Source organism: Vipera berus (assembly GCF_964194415.1).
Source record: "Vipera berus genome assembly, chromosome: 3".
NCBI lineage: Eukaryota > Metazoa > Chordata > Lepidosauria > Squamata > Viperidae > Vipera > Vipera berus.
The window spans coordinates 74585827-74605334 of record NC_138204.1 but is presented as its reverse complement, the minus strand read 5'-3'; the positions used below and the strand labels follow the sequence as shown (position 1 = coordinate 74605334).

Below are 19508 nucleotides of genomic sequence, written 5' to 3'. Positions count from 1 at the left end.
TAATTACTTATTTACACGCTCATATGTCTTCCCAGAAATTCTCTTCTCACTGATTAATTGTGGGTGAAATCCTTACATAAAATGCAAGTTTGCACGGTTGTGAACTTTTTACATTTGGGTAGAAGTGTCTTGGGATATTAGATGGCTTATTTTTTTAACTTGTTGAAATGTATTTTTATTTTTCTGAGCTTTCTCAGTATTTTTCACCACAGTATCCCTACTGTGTATGTGTTCTTTGAGCTACACTATTTCCTTTTTCATTAATTACTTGCAGACCAGGCAAATAGGTTTTTAGAAAATGCATGCGTGCTATGGTTATCATATCTTCTGCTAGTCATTAAAAAGCAAAGGAAATTAAATGTATTCTTTGTGACTCTTCCTCTTGATAGAACATTACGTACTGTGACTATCTGATTCTATTTGTTCTTAACCCAATGAAATCAAGTTTCCTGGCTACCTCAGGAGAACCTGTGTACAAAGTTATGGCTAATCAAAGCTTATGCAAGTATGCAAATTTGACCTGTTATCCAGAGGTAAGCAAATGGGTAAAAGAAACCCATGTACATTCTAGTTCTTCATTAGTTAATGCCCTATGCTTTCATAATGCCCTATGCACTATGAATGCCCTATGCCAGGCATGTCAAACACAAGGCCCGGGGGCCAGATCCGGCCCGCGAAGTGGTTTCATGCGGCCCGCAAAGCCATCCTGGAAACAGTGAGGGAATGGCCCCTGCTGCCTTGGCCCTGGCCCAGAGACCCTCCTTCTGCCAGAGACCCTCAGATCTGTCCCATTCCTGCCTGGACCCCCATAGGCACCCTTGATGTAAATGATGTAGAGCTGGCCACGCCCACCCAGTAGGCCACGCCCACCCTGGCCATATCCACCTGGCCCCTTGAGGGCAACCGCAGTGCTGATGCGGCCCTCAATGAAATTGAGTTTGACACCCCTGCCCTATGCTTTCGTAATGCCCTATGCACTATGAATGCCCCACATTCCTTCTGACAAATTTGTAGAAATGAATCTTTTTAGTCTACTGTAATCATAAGTGGGTGTAGCATTTAATGCAGAGAGGCTTGCATTGGCCAAACATAAGACTGAATTATTGGTTGTTTAACTTTGTTAACAGTTTTCTGAAACTGTTAGAAGCATTAGAAATTTACTGAAGCCTGTGAAGCATCTACACAGACACAGTACTGCTTAAAATGAGGCATTGACGATGGTTTGTAAGAATTATTTGCCATATGAATTAATTACCAGTTGAGATTTTTTTAATATAGTAACAGCTTGAATTCTGCTAAAGCAAAAATTTCCATCACATGCAGAAGTTCTGGAGTTTCTTTTAGACAAATATCAGATCTAGTATTTTGATTGTGCTTATGCAGGCTATCTCAAGCTGTTTTTAGAATATGCTACACAATGCATTTTTATTTCACTATCCCAAATTTTAAATAGACGAGTATCTTTAATACTTACAGTATACAATCATTAGCTGAACACTGCCCTCTTTTGGTCTCTGTCCATTCGCCTAACTTTGGAAAGATTCACAGTTTGAGATGGCACTGAGATCATTTTGTATCTCCAAATGATGTTATTTTCTGTTCCTGAACAGACTTTCAATACAACCAATGTGACCAAACTATGTCCAGGGGCACAGTGCACATTTGCTTTCTACGGGGGAGAAAGTCTATACCACCGCTACATCTTAGTCTTTCAAATTATCAATGTGTTTGTCTTTCTCTGGCTGGTCAATTTTTCAATCGCATTGGGTCAATGTACCCTTGCCGGTGCCTTTGCTTCTTACTATTGGGCCTTCCGAAAACCTGCTGACATCCCACCCTGCCCACTCTTTTCTTCATTTGGACGAGCAATACGGTAAGTAAGGAATTATGTCGGTGTTTGAATTCAGCTTGTCTCTATCTTCTATGTCATGTTTCCACACAAGTATATTTTAAACATAGCTGTAACTTCCCTGTGGCCCTAGCAGTAGCAGTAAATTAGAACTACAAATTCATACACACACAGACACACACACACACACACACACACACACTTGGTGAATACATGTTATGATCCATTATGGTACGTAGTAGAATTTTTATCAGCCATATTAACCCTTTTTGTAACTGTACAATGTGTAGTAACACATTTCTTTCTGAAGAATAACATTTGATTTTTTCCCCCTTTAGGTATCATACAGGTTCTTTAGCGTTTGGCTCCTTGATTCTTGGAGTGGTTCAACTAATTAGAGTAGTCCTGGAATATCTTGATCACAAACTTAAGGGTGAGTTTCATGGAATAAGACTTTGCTTTTTCAGATTGTGAACACTAGTATGCCTTCTCATTCATATGTAACAGAAACAGGAAGCATTTATACTCATAAGGCACCTAAACCATGATTGGCTTACATATCTTTCTCCAGTGTTTCCATGCAAGGGGCTTTGGGAAACTGTGCTTTACAGCAAGCCATGATTAGGAAGATTCTGCTTCCCAAGTTTGTTTAAGCAATGGGACAAAATATTTAAAGCTTTATTTAACCCTTGGTATTCTTCATCTCCAGTTCTCATTCACAGTATAAAATCTTCTATATGGCATCATCCTGGCATTTTGTAATTGTTATGAAATGTTTTCTCTCTTTCATGCAGGCTCACAAAATGCATTTGCTAAGTTCTTACTTTGCTGCCTCAAATGCTGTTTTTGGTGCTTGGAAAAATTCCTTAAATTTATAAACAGGAATGCTTACATCATGGTATGTTTTCTTTTTTCACTCTCTCCTTTTCCAGTACACTTCTACTCAATGTCTAGCAAACTATAATTGGTGTGGATTTAATTTTTAATATAATGGTTTAAACCCTAGTATTTAAACCATTTCTGGATTGAAATGTTTATATATATATAAACATGCTCCTGGGGAGGAAAGCCATGGCAAATCTAGACAGCACACTAAAAAGCAGAGACATCACCCTGTCAACAAAAGTGCGTATAGTCAAGGCTATGGTCTTCCCAGTTGCAATGTATGGCAGTGAAAGTTGGACCATAAGAAAGGCTGAGCGCCAAAGAATTGAGGCCTTTGAACTATGGTGCTGGAGAAGACTCCTGCGAGTCCCTTGGACTGCAAGGCGATCAAACCGGTCAGTCCTAGAGGAGATCAATCCTGACTGCTCTTTAGAAGGCCAGATCCTGAAGCTAAAACTCAAATACTTTGGGCACCTAATGAGAAGGAAGGACTCACTGGAGAAGAGCCTAATGCTGGGAAAGATCGAGGGCAATAGAAGAAGGGGATGACAGAGAATGAGGTGGCTGGATGGAGTCACTGAAGCAGTAGGCGTGAGCTTAAATGGACTCCAGAAGATGGTAGAGGACAGGAAGGCCTGGAGGAATGTTGTCCATAGGGTCGCGATGGGTCGGACACGACTTCGCAGCTAACAACAACAAATATATTTCTGCATACTAAAAGATACTTTAATATCTAGTCCATAGTAGATGTCAGACAACTTTAATATATGTTAACAGCTATTACTATTCTGCAGATTGCAATCTATGGTAAAAACTTCTGCACCTCAGCAAGAGATGCGTTCTTTCTTCTCATGAGAAATGTGGTGAGGTAAGGATACATAATCCCATAATGCTCCATATATTTGCCATCACTAAAAATGTGCTTGGTTAATTTTAAAATATTCATATTATTCCCATTTATCTAAGACTGATGCCCTCTAGATATTTTGAGCCATTAATTCCAGGATGCTGTCCTGCCCATAAATTCTTGGAGTTGCATAAGCAATGCTTCTGGAGAATTACAGTTTAGGAACAGATCGCCTTTAAAGGCTAGATCACATTTTTAATTGTTTCACACAATTGTGGAGATAGAAACTTTAAAGCATGGACTAATGCTGCGAACAAGTTTGTTCTAGATTCACAAAGAATATAGTTAATACTCCTAGCATATGTTTATTTGAGTTAAATTGAAAAATGTTATATTTATTTTATTTAAGTCCATCTCACATCAAGTGAATATTAATAAAAGCATTTAACCAAGACGTTTTCAGTTTTTACCTTCTTGGGCAGTTTTGCTATCAATAGAACATTGCCATGGGGTGGAGGTTTCTATAAAAGGTAGAAGAAGAAAGGAAGAGACAGAATGAACAAATAAACATATGGTATGCCCAGATCAAGAGTTTTGTGCTAAGAATTTCCAAAAGGATAAAGAATGCAAACATAAAACAGGTCTTATCAGTACAGTTTCCCATTTGATCTGGGACATGGTTTAATGGTGTAGAGAGCTGTATTCAGCTTCTAGCAGCTCTAAATACTGGTCGTCCTCAGCTTACCACAGTTCATTTAGTGACCATTCAAAGTTACAATGGCACCGGGAAATGTGACACATGTCCATTTTTCAAAGTTACGACCTTTGCCGCATCCCCACGGACACTTGGCAACTGGTTCATATTTACGAGGGTGGCAAGTGTCCTATGGTCACGTGATCCCCTTTTATGACCTCCTGACAAGCAAAGTCAGCAGGGAAGCCAGACTCACTTCACAACGGTGTCACTAACTTAATGACTGCAGTGAGTCACCTAACAACTGTGGCCAGAAAGGTCGTAAAATGAGGCAAAACTCACTTGACAAATATCTCACTTAGCAACAGAAAGTTTGGGCTCAGTTGTGGTCATGAGTCAAGGGCCATCTGTAACCTTCTTCTCCACTTCTAGCTTTATTCATGGAAGTCCAAAAGAATATAGAGCAAAACTATATGCTGACTCCCGTCCATTGCCTGGTGCAGGCATCTCCAACTCACATCCCTTGGGCCGCGTGCAGCCCTGGATAGCTAGTAATGCGGCCCCCACAAGATTGTAAACATTTAGCATTATTCACACACACACACACACACACACACACACACACACACACACAGAGAGAGAGAGAGAGTGAGAGAGAGAGAGAGAGAGAGAGAGAGAGAGAGAGAGAGAGAGAGAGAGAGAGAGAGAGAGAGAGAGAGAGAGAGAGAGAGAGAGAGAGAGAAACTATTTTTATATATCTCATATGTGGCCCAAGACAATTCCTCTTCACTCAGCACAGCCCAGGCAAACCAAAAGGTTGGACACACCTGGTCTGGTGTAATCTCATCACATGTTCATCTGAAGAGATACTTAAAGTAGTTAAGTTCTACGCTGACCTCATGGAAAGGCTGGCCGAGATGGCACTAGAAAGAAAGTTGGATCCAAGCAAAGCGGTTATGATCTGGACTCTTCATCACATGCAGCCTGGTGAAAATATATCACCCTTTTCTTTCATGGATTTCCCAGAATTTGGGGAGACTGGGCTGTCTCCTAGTCCAGCGGTAGGCAACCTCGGCTCTTATATGACTCATGGACTTCAACTCCCAGAATTCTATGCTGACTCAGGAATTCTGGGAGTTGAAGTCCATGAGTCATATAAGAGCCGAGGTTACCTACCCCTGTTCTAGTCCTTTCTCTAAGCATTAATGGTGTGCATATATTTTAACCTGGATGTGTCACATCAAAGCCAAATTAGTCTTGAGCTACTGCTACCAGTCACTGTTAATTGGCTGTGTTTCCATCACAGTGAATTTGCTCCTTTATAAAGTTACAAAATATAATGCTAAAGCTTACCTTAAATCCCAAACCAACATATTAAAAACATGCTTTCTCGTCTGAAACACAAACTGCTTCCCAATAAAATTATCAATACTTTCATTAGAATGCTTGTATAGTATGTTAATTTGGACATTAGTTTTGATGTACATATTTTTATATAACTGGCAGTTGGCAAATAAAGGAATATCTGCTTTCTCCCCCCAAATAATTTAAAATACTAAACTTTGCTTTTCTGAGGAAATTAATGTCGGTTTTAAATCTTTCTCTAAAATGAGATCCTTTGGGTACATAGAAATAGTATGTTATGTAGTTATGAAAGTAACCTTAGTACAGCAGTTAGAAACAGATCCATACTGCCTTTGGGGTGAAAAACAACTTAATATCAGGTTTTGTTTTTTTCTGTTGCACAGGGTTGCAGTCCTGGATAAAGTAACAGACTTCTTATTATTCCTGGGTAAAATCCTCGTTGCTGGAGCTGTGGGTGAGTCAATTAATTCACACACACACACACACACACACACACACACACACATTTCAAAACAAAGTTAAAATACAAAATATAGAACTCAAAAAAAAAATTAGAAAGGAAAAAAGACACAAAATAATCCAAACATTAAAAAGGTGCATAAAAAGAAGACATGATACATGTATTATCCCCTCTAGTTGAACACTGATTAATATATTGCTACAACATTAGTTCTAATCAATTTACTCTCGTTCATTGTTTTCAGTTTTGTTAAGGCCATTGCATCGTGTTGAGCTGACTGTTGATATAAAGCCCCTGGCAGGTAGTGTTCATCTTACGGCCAGTGGTGGGATTCAACCAGTTCGCACCACTTTGGCAGAACTGGTAGCTAATTTTGTGTTGCCCAGGCCCAGAATTGACTTCCGGAAGTGGCATCCACACAGAGAACCGGTTGTTCACATATTTGAATCTCACCACTGCTTATGCCCTCAATTGACCCCAATTGTGCAAGGATAGGGTGGACCATCCTTGCAGAGGTTTTCGCATGGAATGAGGCTGATATTAGCTAGGAAGACATCTAATCATGGCAAAGGACTAATACAGGTAGTCCCTGACAGTTCGCTCAGTGACCGTTCAAAGTTACAGTGGCACTGAGAAAAGTGACTTATGACCATTTTTCATACTTACAACCATTGCAGCATCCACATGGTCACGTGATCAAAGTTAAGACACTTGGCAACTGACTCATATTTATGACGGTCGCACTGTCCTGGGGTCACGTGATCACCTTTTGTGATTTTCTGACAAGCAAAGTCAATAGGGAAGCCAGATTCACTTAACAACCGTATTACTAACTTAACAACTGCAGTGATTCATTTAACAATTGTAGCAAGAAAGGTTGAAAAATGGGGCAAAATTCACATAACAACTGTCACTTTTAGCAACATAAATCTTGGGCTCTGTTGTGATCATAATATTAATATTCTCCAACAGCAGATCAAAAGATAAGTGTTCTGAATTAAAGGTAAAAAGGTAAAGGTTCCCCCGCACATGCGTGCTAGTCGTTTCCGACTCTAGGGGCCGGTGCTCATCTCCGTTTCAAAGCCGAAGAGCCAGCGTTTGTCCGAGGACGTCTCCATGGTCATGTGGCCGGCATGACTAGATGCCAAAGGCGCACGGAACGCTGTTACCGTCCCACCATAGTGGTCCCTATTTTTCTACTTGCATTTTCACATTCTTTCAAACTGCTAGGTTGGCAGAAGCTGGGATGAGTAACAGGCGCTCACTCTGTTACGCGGCACTCGGGATTCGACCCGTCAAACTGCCGACCTTCAGATCGACAAGCTCAGCGTCCTAACCCACTGAGCCACCGCGTCCCTGTTCTGAATTAAAAGAAAGGGCATAATGTATCTTGTGCACATTATTTTATAACTGGAAAAAAAATGAGATTTGTCTGAAATGAAAGCATTTAACAGTGAAATTGCTTCATGCTTTCCTTGTGCTTAAGAATAAATTTCTGGGGCTAATTAATTTACATACTTTCTCCTTCCTCCTTAGCATAGATGTTATTCTAAATTAGTATCTCAATTTATCACTAAACATACTGAGTAAGATTAATGGCAAATAGTTAAACGATTCTCCAAGAAATAAACTAGATAAGCTTTTTAAAAATCACGTTTGGGTTTCCTTTCCCTTTTGCTAACTGCACATGTTATTAAAAGAGACTGAAGGAATGATAAAATAGATTAAAATCTTCTGGTTGCATGAGTTATTCACAGATAATTAATTGGAATGCCAATTTTTAGACCATTACAAATACCAAGAGTAATTAATGTAAGGATTTATTGTTTGGAAAATTATGTTACAAAACTCTCGAGGGCGCTGTTTCTGAAAATGCATGTATGTTTAAATGGAGATGCCTAAATGGCTTGGAGGTAAACAGTTGAATAGCCATAGCACTTAGATTTATATACCGCTTCAGAGTGCTTTACAGCCCTCTCTAAGTGGATACAGAGTCATCCTATGGCCCCCAACAATCTGGGTCCTCTTTTTACTGACCTGGGAAGGATGGAAGGCTGAGTCAACCTTGAGCTGGTGAGATTCGAACTGCTGGCAGTCAGCAGAATTAGTTTGCAATACTGCATCCTAACAACTGCAACATTACGGCTCTTTTATAAATAAATCATTTGTACATTTGTGTATATTCCCAGACGTGGAATTATCTATTGCAAACTATATTGTTTCAAAACCTGAGAGCTTTGAAATCCAACTAAGTCACATTGTAGTTAATGCTGCGTGTACGTGTTTTCCCTGCAGGTGTCCTGGCCTTCTTTTTCTTCACACACAGGATACCAGTATTTGCACAAGAAGCACCTTCCTTGAATTATTATTGGGTCCCCCTCTTGGTAAGTTCAAATGAAGAATTAAAGGTCCAAGCATGAGGCTGGCTTTTGGCATGGAAAGATCATGGGACTGATTCTCAATTGGATCATGCCTCTTCACACACACCTCAGACAAAAACAAGCAATCCCACACCTTGATTTGTTTTGATTCTGATTTATTTAAAAATCTTTGCTCACTGCTGCTCAGATACACTCTGGGAAAAGTGTCTGTAGCTGCAGTACTAGCTCAATCTCCACAGGATAGCTCTGATTCACATTGTGGCAATAAGAATTGCAGGCACTGGGCGGTGTGTGTGTGTGTGTGAATCATATTTGACTTGAGATTGATACTTGGATCCCAATTCATATTTTAAGCAGGTAGCATGGTCTTCTCCAGATAGTTTGAATTACATCTTAGAGATTTCCTTTCTACTTTCGTATTGGGTAGGGTTGATGGATGTTGGAACCCAAAACATATGGAGGTGATTCTTTGCTTTCTTCTATCTGCCTTGCTCTTCTGCACTTCTCTTTGGATTTTTTAAAAAAGGAAGGAAGCCTCCAACTATGTACTGTGCCTTTAAAGAAAGGTTTGGCAAGAGAGAAGAAGCGATGGATTGCCAGCGTAGTTCTCAGTGGGTTAGTGCAGGGGTCTTCAAACTTGGCCCTTTTATGACTTGTGGACTTCAACTCCCAGAATTCCTCAGCCAGGCATCCTGGCTGAGGAATTCTGGGACCTGAAGTCCACAAGTCGTAAAAGGGCCAAGTTTGAAGACCCCTGGGGTAGTGTAACATTAAAGGAAGATGTAACCTGAAACTACTGTATCCCATTCAGAAAGCTATTAATAACACTGTACTTTGCTATTAATAGCCTTGTCCACTGCACCAGTTCTAGAAAATCTGTTGGTGGGGTGGGACTGGGGAATCACTGTTACTTTCTAACTTTAGAGTCAGGGATACCTTTAGAAAAACTATCACGATAATGTAAATTTAACATGGTTTTCTTCTTTTCCAGACTGTCATTATCGGGTCTTATCTGGTTGCACATGGATTCTTCAGTGTCTATGCAATGTGTGTTGACACACTTTTCCTCTGTTTTTGTAAGTAGTTGGCCTTTTGTGATTTATTTCCTCTTTCAGTCATGCTCAGATAAAGGACTGGTAATTCAACTTCCTAACAGAATTCATGAATACGTTGGAGGGATCTGTTTCTTGCTTCTTTTGCACAGTTTACTCAACTGAAATTTTTATTGCATGGGCAATCACATGTCAGATGTGATTTCATTAGTCAGCTAGTGAACTCTTACTATTGCTAACTACCATCGTGGCTTTTTTGAGAAAGTGCTCCATAATAATTACTAACTGCTAAGTATTTGATAGCTTCATCTGGTCCAGCAGCATTGCAGTAGATGAGTGTTATGCTTTCTTGCTAATAACATCCTTGCTGTTTTAATCATGACAGCTGTGTTGGTTGAATTTAAAGTAACTAGGTTGACTTTAAAAGAGCTGGAATCTATTTCACAAGGGAGCATCAATTAGTAACTGCTCCCACTGCGCTCTGTAGGCAAATAAGTTGAGCCACCCTTATGCAATTATAAAGATTAAAAATGTCTTTGCACAACCTAATCGTGGAAATCCCACTTGCTACTGAGAAAGCACTAAAGACAGAATTCTAGAAAAATGATCCAGCGTGCAATAAATAATTATGTCCCCATCTTCCTCTCTCTCCATCTTTTGGTTGTGAATCAACCACTTGCAAACTTGACCTTTATGTGACTGATAGTTGCATGGGAACTGTAGTCCTAATCTTCTAGTTTTCTATGTCACCAGAATCTATTTTATTCCAAAAGAATCATTCAACTGTCAACATGTCATCTTATAATTGCAGTTGACTTACTATTACGCTCTCCCCTCTGCCCAACCATCCTTGCCCAAGACTACTGTGGAATACAGTATTGGTAGGTTCTGTGCTTCATTACCAAGCATATGTTAATTATTTAACTTCAAGTTAACCTGTTGCATGGGCAAAAAATATGGATCACAGCATGGCTTAATGCATCTTAGTTATGACCTAGTGGTATTGATCTGAAATTGTGTTTATGAATGCTTTTGTGATAGTCTACAATAGCATCACACTGAAATTCAACTCTACCATTACAGGAATTCTAATTATTCTTTTCCTCTCTTTCTTCTGAATCTCTCGTTTGTTTTTGTTTGACTGCATGTCTGCTTTTTGCTTTGGCTCTTTTTGATCACTTTCTACCCAGGTGAAGACTTGGAAAGGAATAATGGATCTACAGCAAAACCTTACTACATGTCAGCTAGTCTGCATCGGATTTTGGGGAAGAAGGAACTGAATCCCAAAAAGTTAATGGGATGATGCTCAAAATTGCAACAGTGTTAGTTTTAAGGAAGAGGAAAAAAAATAAACAATTTAAGAGGAGGATGGATATAATTTAGACAAAAGACTTTTTAAGTATGACGCTTCTGGTTAATAAATCATTTGTGTTGCTTTGTACTATCTAAAAATAAGCAAATGGGCAACATTTTCAAGATGTCTTTTAACCGCTGTGAAATAAGATCACATCATAGTTTTTATAGAGTGCCTATGGGAAACGTGTAAATGTGAAGCTTCTTTTTTTTAATCTTTAGCTCTTAGTGTTTTCATAACTTTTCTAACCTGAGATTTTGCTGTCTAAAATGACAGCCATTTTGATAACTTTTTTTATAGGTGTATATTTGTAAAGGATATTCAGGCAATTTTTCAAAGCACTACAATGTATCCTAATTAGCCATAAACATATCAAGATTATTGCTAACCAGCAGGTGGTCCTAAATTTGTAATGATGGTGCTATGGCTGTATTTTTACTGCACAAGCTGATTGACAGCTACTTAAACTGTGACTAAAATATACTAATGGTTCCCCGTGAAGAAGGGCATATTACTAATTCAGTTGCCTCCTAAAAGTTGAGATGGAGATAAATTGGGATCCTGCTGATTTATCTAAAAAAAAGAAAAAGAAAGAAATACAGAACAGAACGTAGGGTAAAATTTCTTAAAATATTTTCATTTTTTTTAAAAAAAAAAGAACGTTATGCCGATTTCTATTCTTTTTTTTTTAAAAATGTAAGTCATACAATAGCTTCTGTTTGCCACCAGATGCAATATTTATGAGTTGCAAAATATTATTAGTATTACTGGTTAAGAGTGCCATGAATTTATATGTGTTATGTAAACTTTTTTTCTAGAAAAAATATCCATAAAATAAAATCCAATATTAGTTTCCCACCCACCCCCTATGGAAGAAATCCTTGTTAGACAAGTTTGGTGTTCCCTAACGTCTGTTCCAGCCCTCCCCACTAGTTCAACCTTTGTTCAGTGTATCTTTGGAAAACACCAATTTAGAGAAGGTTGATCTGATCTGAAACTCAAATAATTCGCTTTTCATCATAAGTTTTTCTCCTTCTTCTGCTTGACAAAGAGAAAGAATTAAGGATTCTTTGCCTTTTAGGTCCCTCTTGCATTATTTATACGAACATTTTAAGAAGAGACTGGACAGCCATTTGCCTGAAATGGTATAGGGTTTCCTGTCTGAGCAGGGGGTTGGACTAGATGACCTCCAAGGTCCCTTCCAACTTATTATTATTATTATTATGTGATCATTTTTCAATCAGAGAGGAAAGAAGTGAGAGAGATGTAATATGAATGAATATTCCTTATAGCTGAAGTAAACACTGGTCTTGAATCTCATGGAAAAGGGCCTAATGAGTAAATATCAAAAATTAGTATTCTGTATCATAAAATAGAAGACATTCCTGCGAAGAAAAATGCAATTTTCTTACTCAGAACTGGAATCAAAAATACAATTACATTCTACTTTTTCTCTAGCTTATTGCACAAAAGCCAATCTTACCATTCTAAAACTGGATTCTCCAAAATTCATTGAACCAAACTCCCTACTTCTACATTAAGCTGGACTTGGTTTTAAGATAATTGGGGAGATTAACCAATATTAATTGGACTAATATAGAATCTTAGGTGGCGGTGGTGGGGTTTCAGCATTTTTAACTCTTCTGTTGCAAAAAAGGAGGGTTTCCTGGAAACCCATTCTGTTAAAAGAAACAACTTATTTCCATATAAGAATGTTGTTGTTTTTTAGAAATGTGCATACATCATTTGTATTCCAAAACACCTGTGAGATCTATCAGTCTGGAATAAATTATACATACATACATACATACATACATACATATATATAATACATACATACATACATACATACATACATACATACATATATATATATATATAGTAAAGGTAAAGGTTCCCCCGCACATGCGTGCTAGTCGTTTCCGACTCTAGGGGCCGGTGCTCATCTCCGTTTCAAAGCCGAAGAGCCAGCGCTTATCCGAGGACGTCTCCGTGGTCATGTGGCCGGCATGACTGGACGCCAAAGGCGCACGGAACGCTGTTACCTTCCCACCGGAGTGGTCCCTATTTTTCTACTTGCATTTTTACATGCTTTCGAACTGCTAGGTTGGCAGAAGCTGGGACGAGTAACAGGCGCTCACTCTGTTACACGGCACTCGGGATTCGACCCGCCAAACTGCCGACCTTCTGATCGACAAGCTCAGCATCTTAACCCACTGAGCCACCGCGTCCCCTTTATATATATATATATATATATATATATATATATATACATTCAGCTGAATGTCCATTTCAGTGAGTAGATGTATTTTTTTTCTCCAGACAAGTGTAATTCATCCAGAGGTGCATTCAGTTAGCTTTACTGGAGGAGGGAGTATTTTGCTAAATCTACCTACTTCAGCAAAAACTGTTCTAGAAGGTACTCTGGAACAACAGGAGAGACGCAGGAAGAACTAGAACCTGATTAGAATCATTTGCCCCTCTCTCAGCTGGAGCCTCCAAAAGAGTCTGCCTAGCCCAGGGGTAGGCAACCTCGGCTCTTTTATGACTCATGGACTTCAACTCCCAGAATTCCTGAGTCAGCTATGCTGACTCAGGAATTCTGGGAGTTGAAGTCCATGAGTCATAAAAGAGCCGAGGTTGCCTACCCCTGGCCTAGCCCAATGGAATGGTCCTTTCATTTCCTTCCCTTCTGAGAGAAATGAGAGAAAATTAGTTTCCCTGCATGCAAATATACAAATCAAGAGATGAATAGAGCCTCTTAACTACAGCAATCACTGAGCAGTTGAGTGGTAGCAGACATCACTGGGAGTGTCTCTAGAAGGCAACTTTTATCCATGGATAACCCAAGAACAAGTTTCAGATGGAATCCTATATAATTCATCATCAAAAAAACAACTTTTCCCATTCTAATGCCTGCTCAAATATTAGATTATGGCTATATAATAAACCCAGCTAGCACATTGTCCACACAGTGTTAATATCATGGGGTATCTAGTAAGCAAAATCAATCATTGCTAAGTATGTCCTTTCATATTAAACTTTAGGATTAAGGTTTAAATGTTCTCAACTATGATAAATTGATATCCATTTGAAAAATAGCACGTTTTCACTTTTAAGTCACAATGCAACCATTAGATATCATTAGGTGTATTTAGGAATTCTTAGGTATAACACTGGATAGTTTCTAAATAATTAGAACTGATTCTAATGATTATTAGAACAGGAGTGACATCCGGAAAATGTTTGTTGTTATCATACTGATTAAAACAGAGGCTTAGCAATCAGTCCAAAGAAGCTAACACATAAAGGAGGAAAAACAAATAAGAAATTGCCAAAGAAGTCATAAGATTACCTTTTTTTCACGTGCAGTCTTTATTCTGGCCTAGTTTTCATTTAATAAACCATGGTTAAACCATGTGATTTAATATGAGTGAGCACAGCTGGCAGGTTGTACATGAGCAAGTAAACTCAGTGAGAAATATAATGGAGAAATGCCCTTAAGAGAAACAGTCTAGAGTCGTTCTGTTAACTAAGCAACTGAAATAAATGTGAAAATGCTAAGCAATAGCACTGAAATTTGGCTGCCATTTGAAATGTTCAGCAATGGCAAAGTGTACATCTGATAGGCAAAATTCCTGAATATCTTTCTCAGAAATGAATGAGCATTAATGTGCAAACTAAGTAATAATTTATTTTTTGAAAGGCAAATAGCTTTGAACTTTGACTGATGTGTTTCTTAATCCTTAGGACAAACCCTGCCGGTTTGTTGTCGTGTCCATTTTATGCATATAGTGCTTTAACATAAAGCTAAAGCTTGATCAAATGCACTTCCTTGCTTTAGAGAAGTCATAATATACTAGACAAATCATTTCTTGATGAGATGATAACGTTGAAAATAGGCTTGGATCCTGCACTCCTTCAAGTCAAGAGCAAGGCAAAGCTCTTCTTGATGGAACTGGTGCGGCATCTAGCCCATCTGATTCTAAAGGGCTGATTATATTATTGCGCCAGTGTTTACAGTATAATAAATGCCAAAACATCCCATGTGTAGTATATATACCATATACCATGTATATATATATTGCCAGGCGTTTGCTGTTGTGCACAAGAGCCAGCAGATGGAAGCATTGGATTGGTTTCATTTTTGCTCTGCCTTTCTTCCTCCTAGTGAGAGATTTAGAAAGTCAGGATGGTTCTACCAAAAGACCTTATTACATGAGTAAATCTCTGCTGAAGATACTCAACAAGCATAACATACAAGGCAAGAGACATTAGAGAAGGTCAAGTGTCCTGACCACACCATTTTGCGATGGGTCTGGTGCATTGTTTCTGCAATACGTTGTCAGCTTTTACTTGTGCGAGTTTTATACCAAAGCTATTTTGTCGTGACACCAATCTTTCAAATTCCAGGGACAGAGGAAACATGAGAGATTTATTTTTTTTCCTCTTCTCTCTCTCTCTCTCTCTCTCTCTCTCTTGATTTCTTTCTTTAATTCCTGTGGCTTGGATGTTTTGGAGTGGAAGAATATTCAAATGTTGGCTCTTGTTTTATTTTTCTTGTTTTAAAAAAGAGGTATGAAATGTTTTAATGTTGAAAATTTTGTTCTAGGTGAGTAAACAGATTTTTCAAAACAATGTTAAGAGTTTCCAAGGGGAAAAAAAAACCTGTAAATGTCCTTTTCGGTATATATATGGTTAAAGAATATGTAAATGTCTCTTGACTGCATTTCAAGTTATGTCACTTTCCTAGCCTGTACAGCTGTGTGCTCCAATACAAAGTGCCTTACTGGCTATTGGCATCAACTAATTTATGTTCTGAAGTTTACAAGCACCATTTGAACCATTAATCTACTATTGCTTGAAAAAGATAAACAAAAACTATTTCGATTTACTTGAAAGTATTGGTACAAGTTTGGTTGTTTTATGTAGTTGCAAGTGTTATAAACCCTGTATTTTCCCTACCTCCATCTGCTCTAAAAAACAAAGCAGTGGGCAATGTAACATTTAGGGGGATAGGTTTTTCAGCTTGGTTTTTAGCCAGCTTGATTTATAATTCAGGATATTGAGTCTCTGCTGAGTTTCACTTCAACCTGTGCTGCAACCCCACATATAACCCTGTTTTCTGGGGGATTCAACTTCCTCAATCCAGGAGATCAGAAATAGGTGTGCCAACTTTCCAGCCAGATGTTTTATCTTCTGAGCAGAAATTTGATCCACCACAATTAACAAGAAATATTTATTGCCCTGCTAAGAAATATTATATGACCCTAATTTTAGAAAGTCTTTCCTGTAAAAGAGTAGTAGATTAGATAGAAAGAAAATATAAAGAAAGAAAAACTTCCAGAGCAATGCCCAAATCCACACCCCACTCTTCCCCAATCTATCCAGGGCAGCATCAATTCGAAGGGAAGCCAATCTGGCTTCTCCCATCCCATTGTCACAAAACCATATCTGCACCTGTATACATACCTGCCAGAAGCCACAGGACAGAAAGAGCAGATCAAGATTTTTTTAAAAAAAAACCACCCCGAAATGTTTACTGATTAATATTGGCTGTAAATTAAGGTATACAAGTAGTCCCCAACTTACCACCATTCATTTAGTGATTGTTTGAAGTTACCACAGCACTGGAAAAAAGTGACCTATGATCAGATCACTGCAGCGTCCCCATAGTCACATGGTCAACATTCAGGTGCTTGGCAACTGGCATGTATTTTTGAGGATTGCACTGTCCTGGCATCCATGTGATGACCACTTGCAACCTTCCTAGCCAACTTCCAACAAGCAAAGTCAATCTGAGGGAAGCCAGTTTTGTTTAACAACCATGTGATTCTCTTCACAACTGTAGTGATTCGCTTAACTGTAGCATGAAGGTCATAAAATGGAACACAACTCACCTAACAACTGCCTAGCTCAGGGGTAAGCAACCTCGTCTCTTTTATGACTCATGGACTTCAACTCCCTCTGGGAGTTGAAGTCTATGAGTCATAAAAGAGACGAGGTTGCCTACCCCTGGCTTAGCTTAACAGAAATTTTGGACTCAATTATGATCATAAGTCAAGGACTGTCTGTATAGTTGAACATGGAAAACAAAGAATACATTCCCTCCCTCCCTCCCTCCCTTCCAAGCAAAAGAAGAAAATATAAAGGATATGAAGTGAGGGAAATGGGTAGATGTGCAAGAAAGGAAAGCCTTATTTAGGAATTACACAAAAGGCTGGAAACTCATTTGGTGACTCTTCCTCATTCCAAGTTATTCAAAGGGCCTGTGCTTTTCCGCAGTGATGTTCGCAGTCCTTTGTGCTCCCTGCCCATTTCTTTGCTTTATTAGCCAACTTAGGAAGAACCTTGCCCCTTTTACAGATCTGAAGGAGCATGAAACAGCTGCTCCAGACACAGCCACAGGGATCAGCTGTGAAGTTGGCAGTCCTACAGACAAGCTCCCATGTGAATGCTGGGAGGAAAAGAAATATTTTTCTTGCTTGGCCTTGTATGCGTGGTGCCTGTAGATATTTCAGCTTTCAGAGCTGATGAAATCCATGCGGAGGGGGGTGCTTTGTAAAACAGCTCCGAGCCTGCGGCTTAAATGGGGTAGGGCTGCGCCCTCAGCAATCGTGTGCATGCTCAGATTACCATTCTGCTGGTTGTCTTCAAATGCACACCTCATGATTAGCCCAGAGACCCCCTCAAAGCGTAGAAAACATGGGTGCCAAATTGTGTTGCAGTGCTCTTTTGGCCGTCTCGCTGAGCATTCCTACAGAAGAATCTTTTCAAGGAATGGAAACTTGGAAGAGTACAGTATTTTGCAACACTACAGCCATTTAGTAATCATTATTCTGAAGTTACAGGAATAAATGTTACACTAGCAGTGGAGTTGTGACTGGATAGCACTGCTACCTAACCACAGGTAGCATGGGCATGTCCCTTTAGTTTTGCATAGACCCTTGCTTTCATCAAGATAATTATATCCCCTGTTAATGTCAATCATGTTGCATAAATACTACTTAACAAAAGTTACAATATTGCAGTTATAAAAAGTATTTCTTAGGTCTAACAAGACAATAAGACATCTAAGAGTGTACACCTTATGTGTTTACCTAAAAGTAAATCCCACCGAATTAAAAGAGGATTAACTTTCAAGGACGTCTGTACAGTACAAAGTACTAGAGTAACACCTTAACATTTGTAATTATTTCCGTAGATTGGTTTCCATACTCTGCTCAGAAAAATGTGTTACAATCCTAGATACAAAGCTTAACTGAATTGATTTGGTAGCATATCCCCTTGCTTCTGACTGACTGTGCCTAGATTCATGGAATTAAGGGTAAATTCTGACTTTATTAAAATTAGAAATGCTCATTATTGCCCCTGGAGTCAAGATATATCTTTAGAGCCAGTTATACAATGTCTTGTACTTCCATGCACTAATAAGCTAAGTCAGAATCACTTCATCAATTATTCCATAATTTAGAGTCCTGCTTTGTAAAGTACAAGAAGCTGGAACAAGGAGATACATATAGTACACTAGTGTATTTATTGCTTTGTTAACAGGTCTTAAAAGACTATTTCATTTTAAAAATCCATCTAAAGATAAGATGTTATTTTAAAGGATGAGTTTTAATTTTCTAACTTTTGATACAATCTATTATCCCCCTTGTAAAATGTTAACATTTATACTTCATGGTAATAAAGGAGAAACTTAATAGCTTCTTAGTTTCTGAGATGTATATTTAATACTTCCTTAAACAATCATTAATGCAACCTGTGATAAGGGGTAACATCACCATTTTAAATGTGTACTCATAATTTGCATGGTAACAAATGAAGGACATTTTCTCTTTCCCAGCTGATCACTTCAAAAGTGATTTTTTTAAGAGACTGTTTTTTGTGCCCAAAGCAAATTAACTTGAGCACATGGCCGTCTGAACTCTAAAATCTATTTGCTTCTGCTGTGCAGAAATTTTAGTAACATATTGTTGAAAATATCTTTGCAGAACTTAATATTTAACACACGTTGTTGTTACTTATTGTTGAACCATTCTTAAGATTTGTTCTAATAAAGGTTTAGATATAAAAACCATGGCTTTTCCTTCTTCTATGAGTGTAATAGACTCAAGCGATATGCATCTTCCTTCCCTATAGAGCCTACTTGCAGTACTTCACTGTTCCACAAAATCTATTTGATTGGTTAAGAAACACAGAGTACCATGAGATTCGTGTTTACTTAGCAATGTCCCATTGGTTTTATTAGGACTTCCTGTATAATGCCATGTGTGAAAGGTGGCCTTTCATGTGTTAAAAGGTAAAGGTTCCCCCGCACATGCGTGCTAGTCATTTCCGACTCTAGGGGCCGGTGCTCATCTCCGTTTCAAAGCCAAAGAGCCAGCGCTTGTCCGAGGACATCTCCGTGGTCATGTGGCTGGCATGACTAGATGCCAAAGGCGCATGGAACGCTGTTACCTTCCCACCATAATGGTCCCTATTTTTCTACTTGCATTTTGACGTGCTTTCGAACTGCTGGGTTGGCAGAAGCTGGGACGAGTAAGAGGTGCTCACTCTGTTACGCGGCACTCGGGATTCGACCCGCCAAACTGCCGACCTTCTGATCAACATGCTCA

At 38.8% G+C, this 19508-nt stretch overlaps 1 protein-coding gene across 1 annotated transcript in view; it reads left to right on the top strand.

Annotated features, from left to right (window-relative positions):
• Positions 1 to 18967, top strand: part of SLC44A5 (solute carrier family 44 member 5) — a 193346-nt gene extending 174379 nt beyond the window's left edge. The window contains exons 14-23 of the mRNA XM_081324949.1: positions 446 to 533; positions 1611 to 1873; positions 2188 to 2282; positions 2644 to 2747; positions 3529 to 3602; positions 6024 to 6094; positions 8396 to 8484; positions 9473 to 9557; positions 10724 to 10855; positions 15059 to 18967. Of these exons, the coding sequence (XP_081181075.1) occupies positions 446 to 533; positions 1611 to 1873; positions 2188 to 2282; positions 2644 to 2747; positions 3529 to 3602; positions 6024 to 6094; positions 8396 to 8484; positions 9473 to 9557; positions 10724 to 10836 (982 nt within the window). The 3' untranslated portion in view covers positions 10837 to 10855; positions 15059 to 18967. The remainder of the gene's footprint in view (positions 1 to 445; positions 534 to 1610; positions 1874 to 2187; positions 2283 to 2643; positions 2748 to 3528; positions 3603 to 6023; positions 6095 to 8395; positions 8485 to 9472; positions 9558 to 10723; positions 10856 to 15058) is intronic.
• Positions 18968 to 19508: the final 541 nt, after the last annotated feature.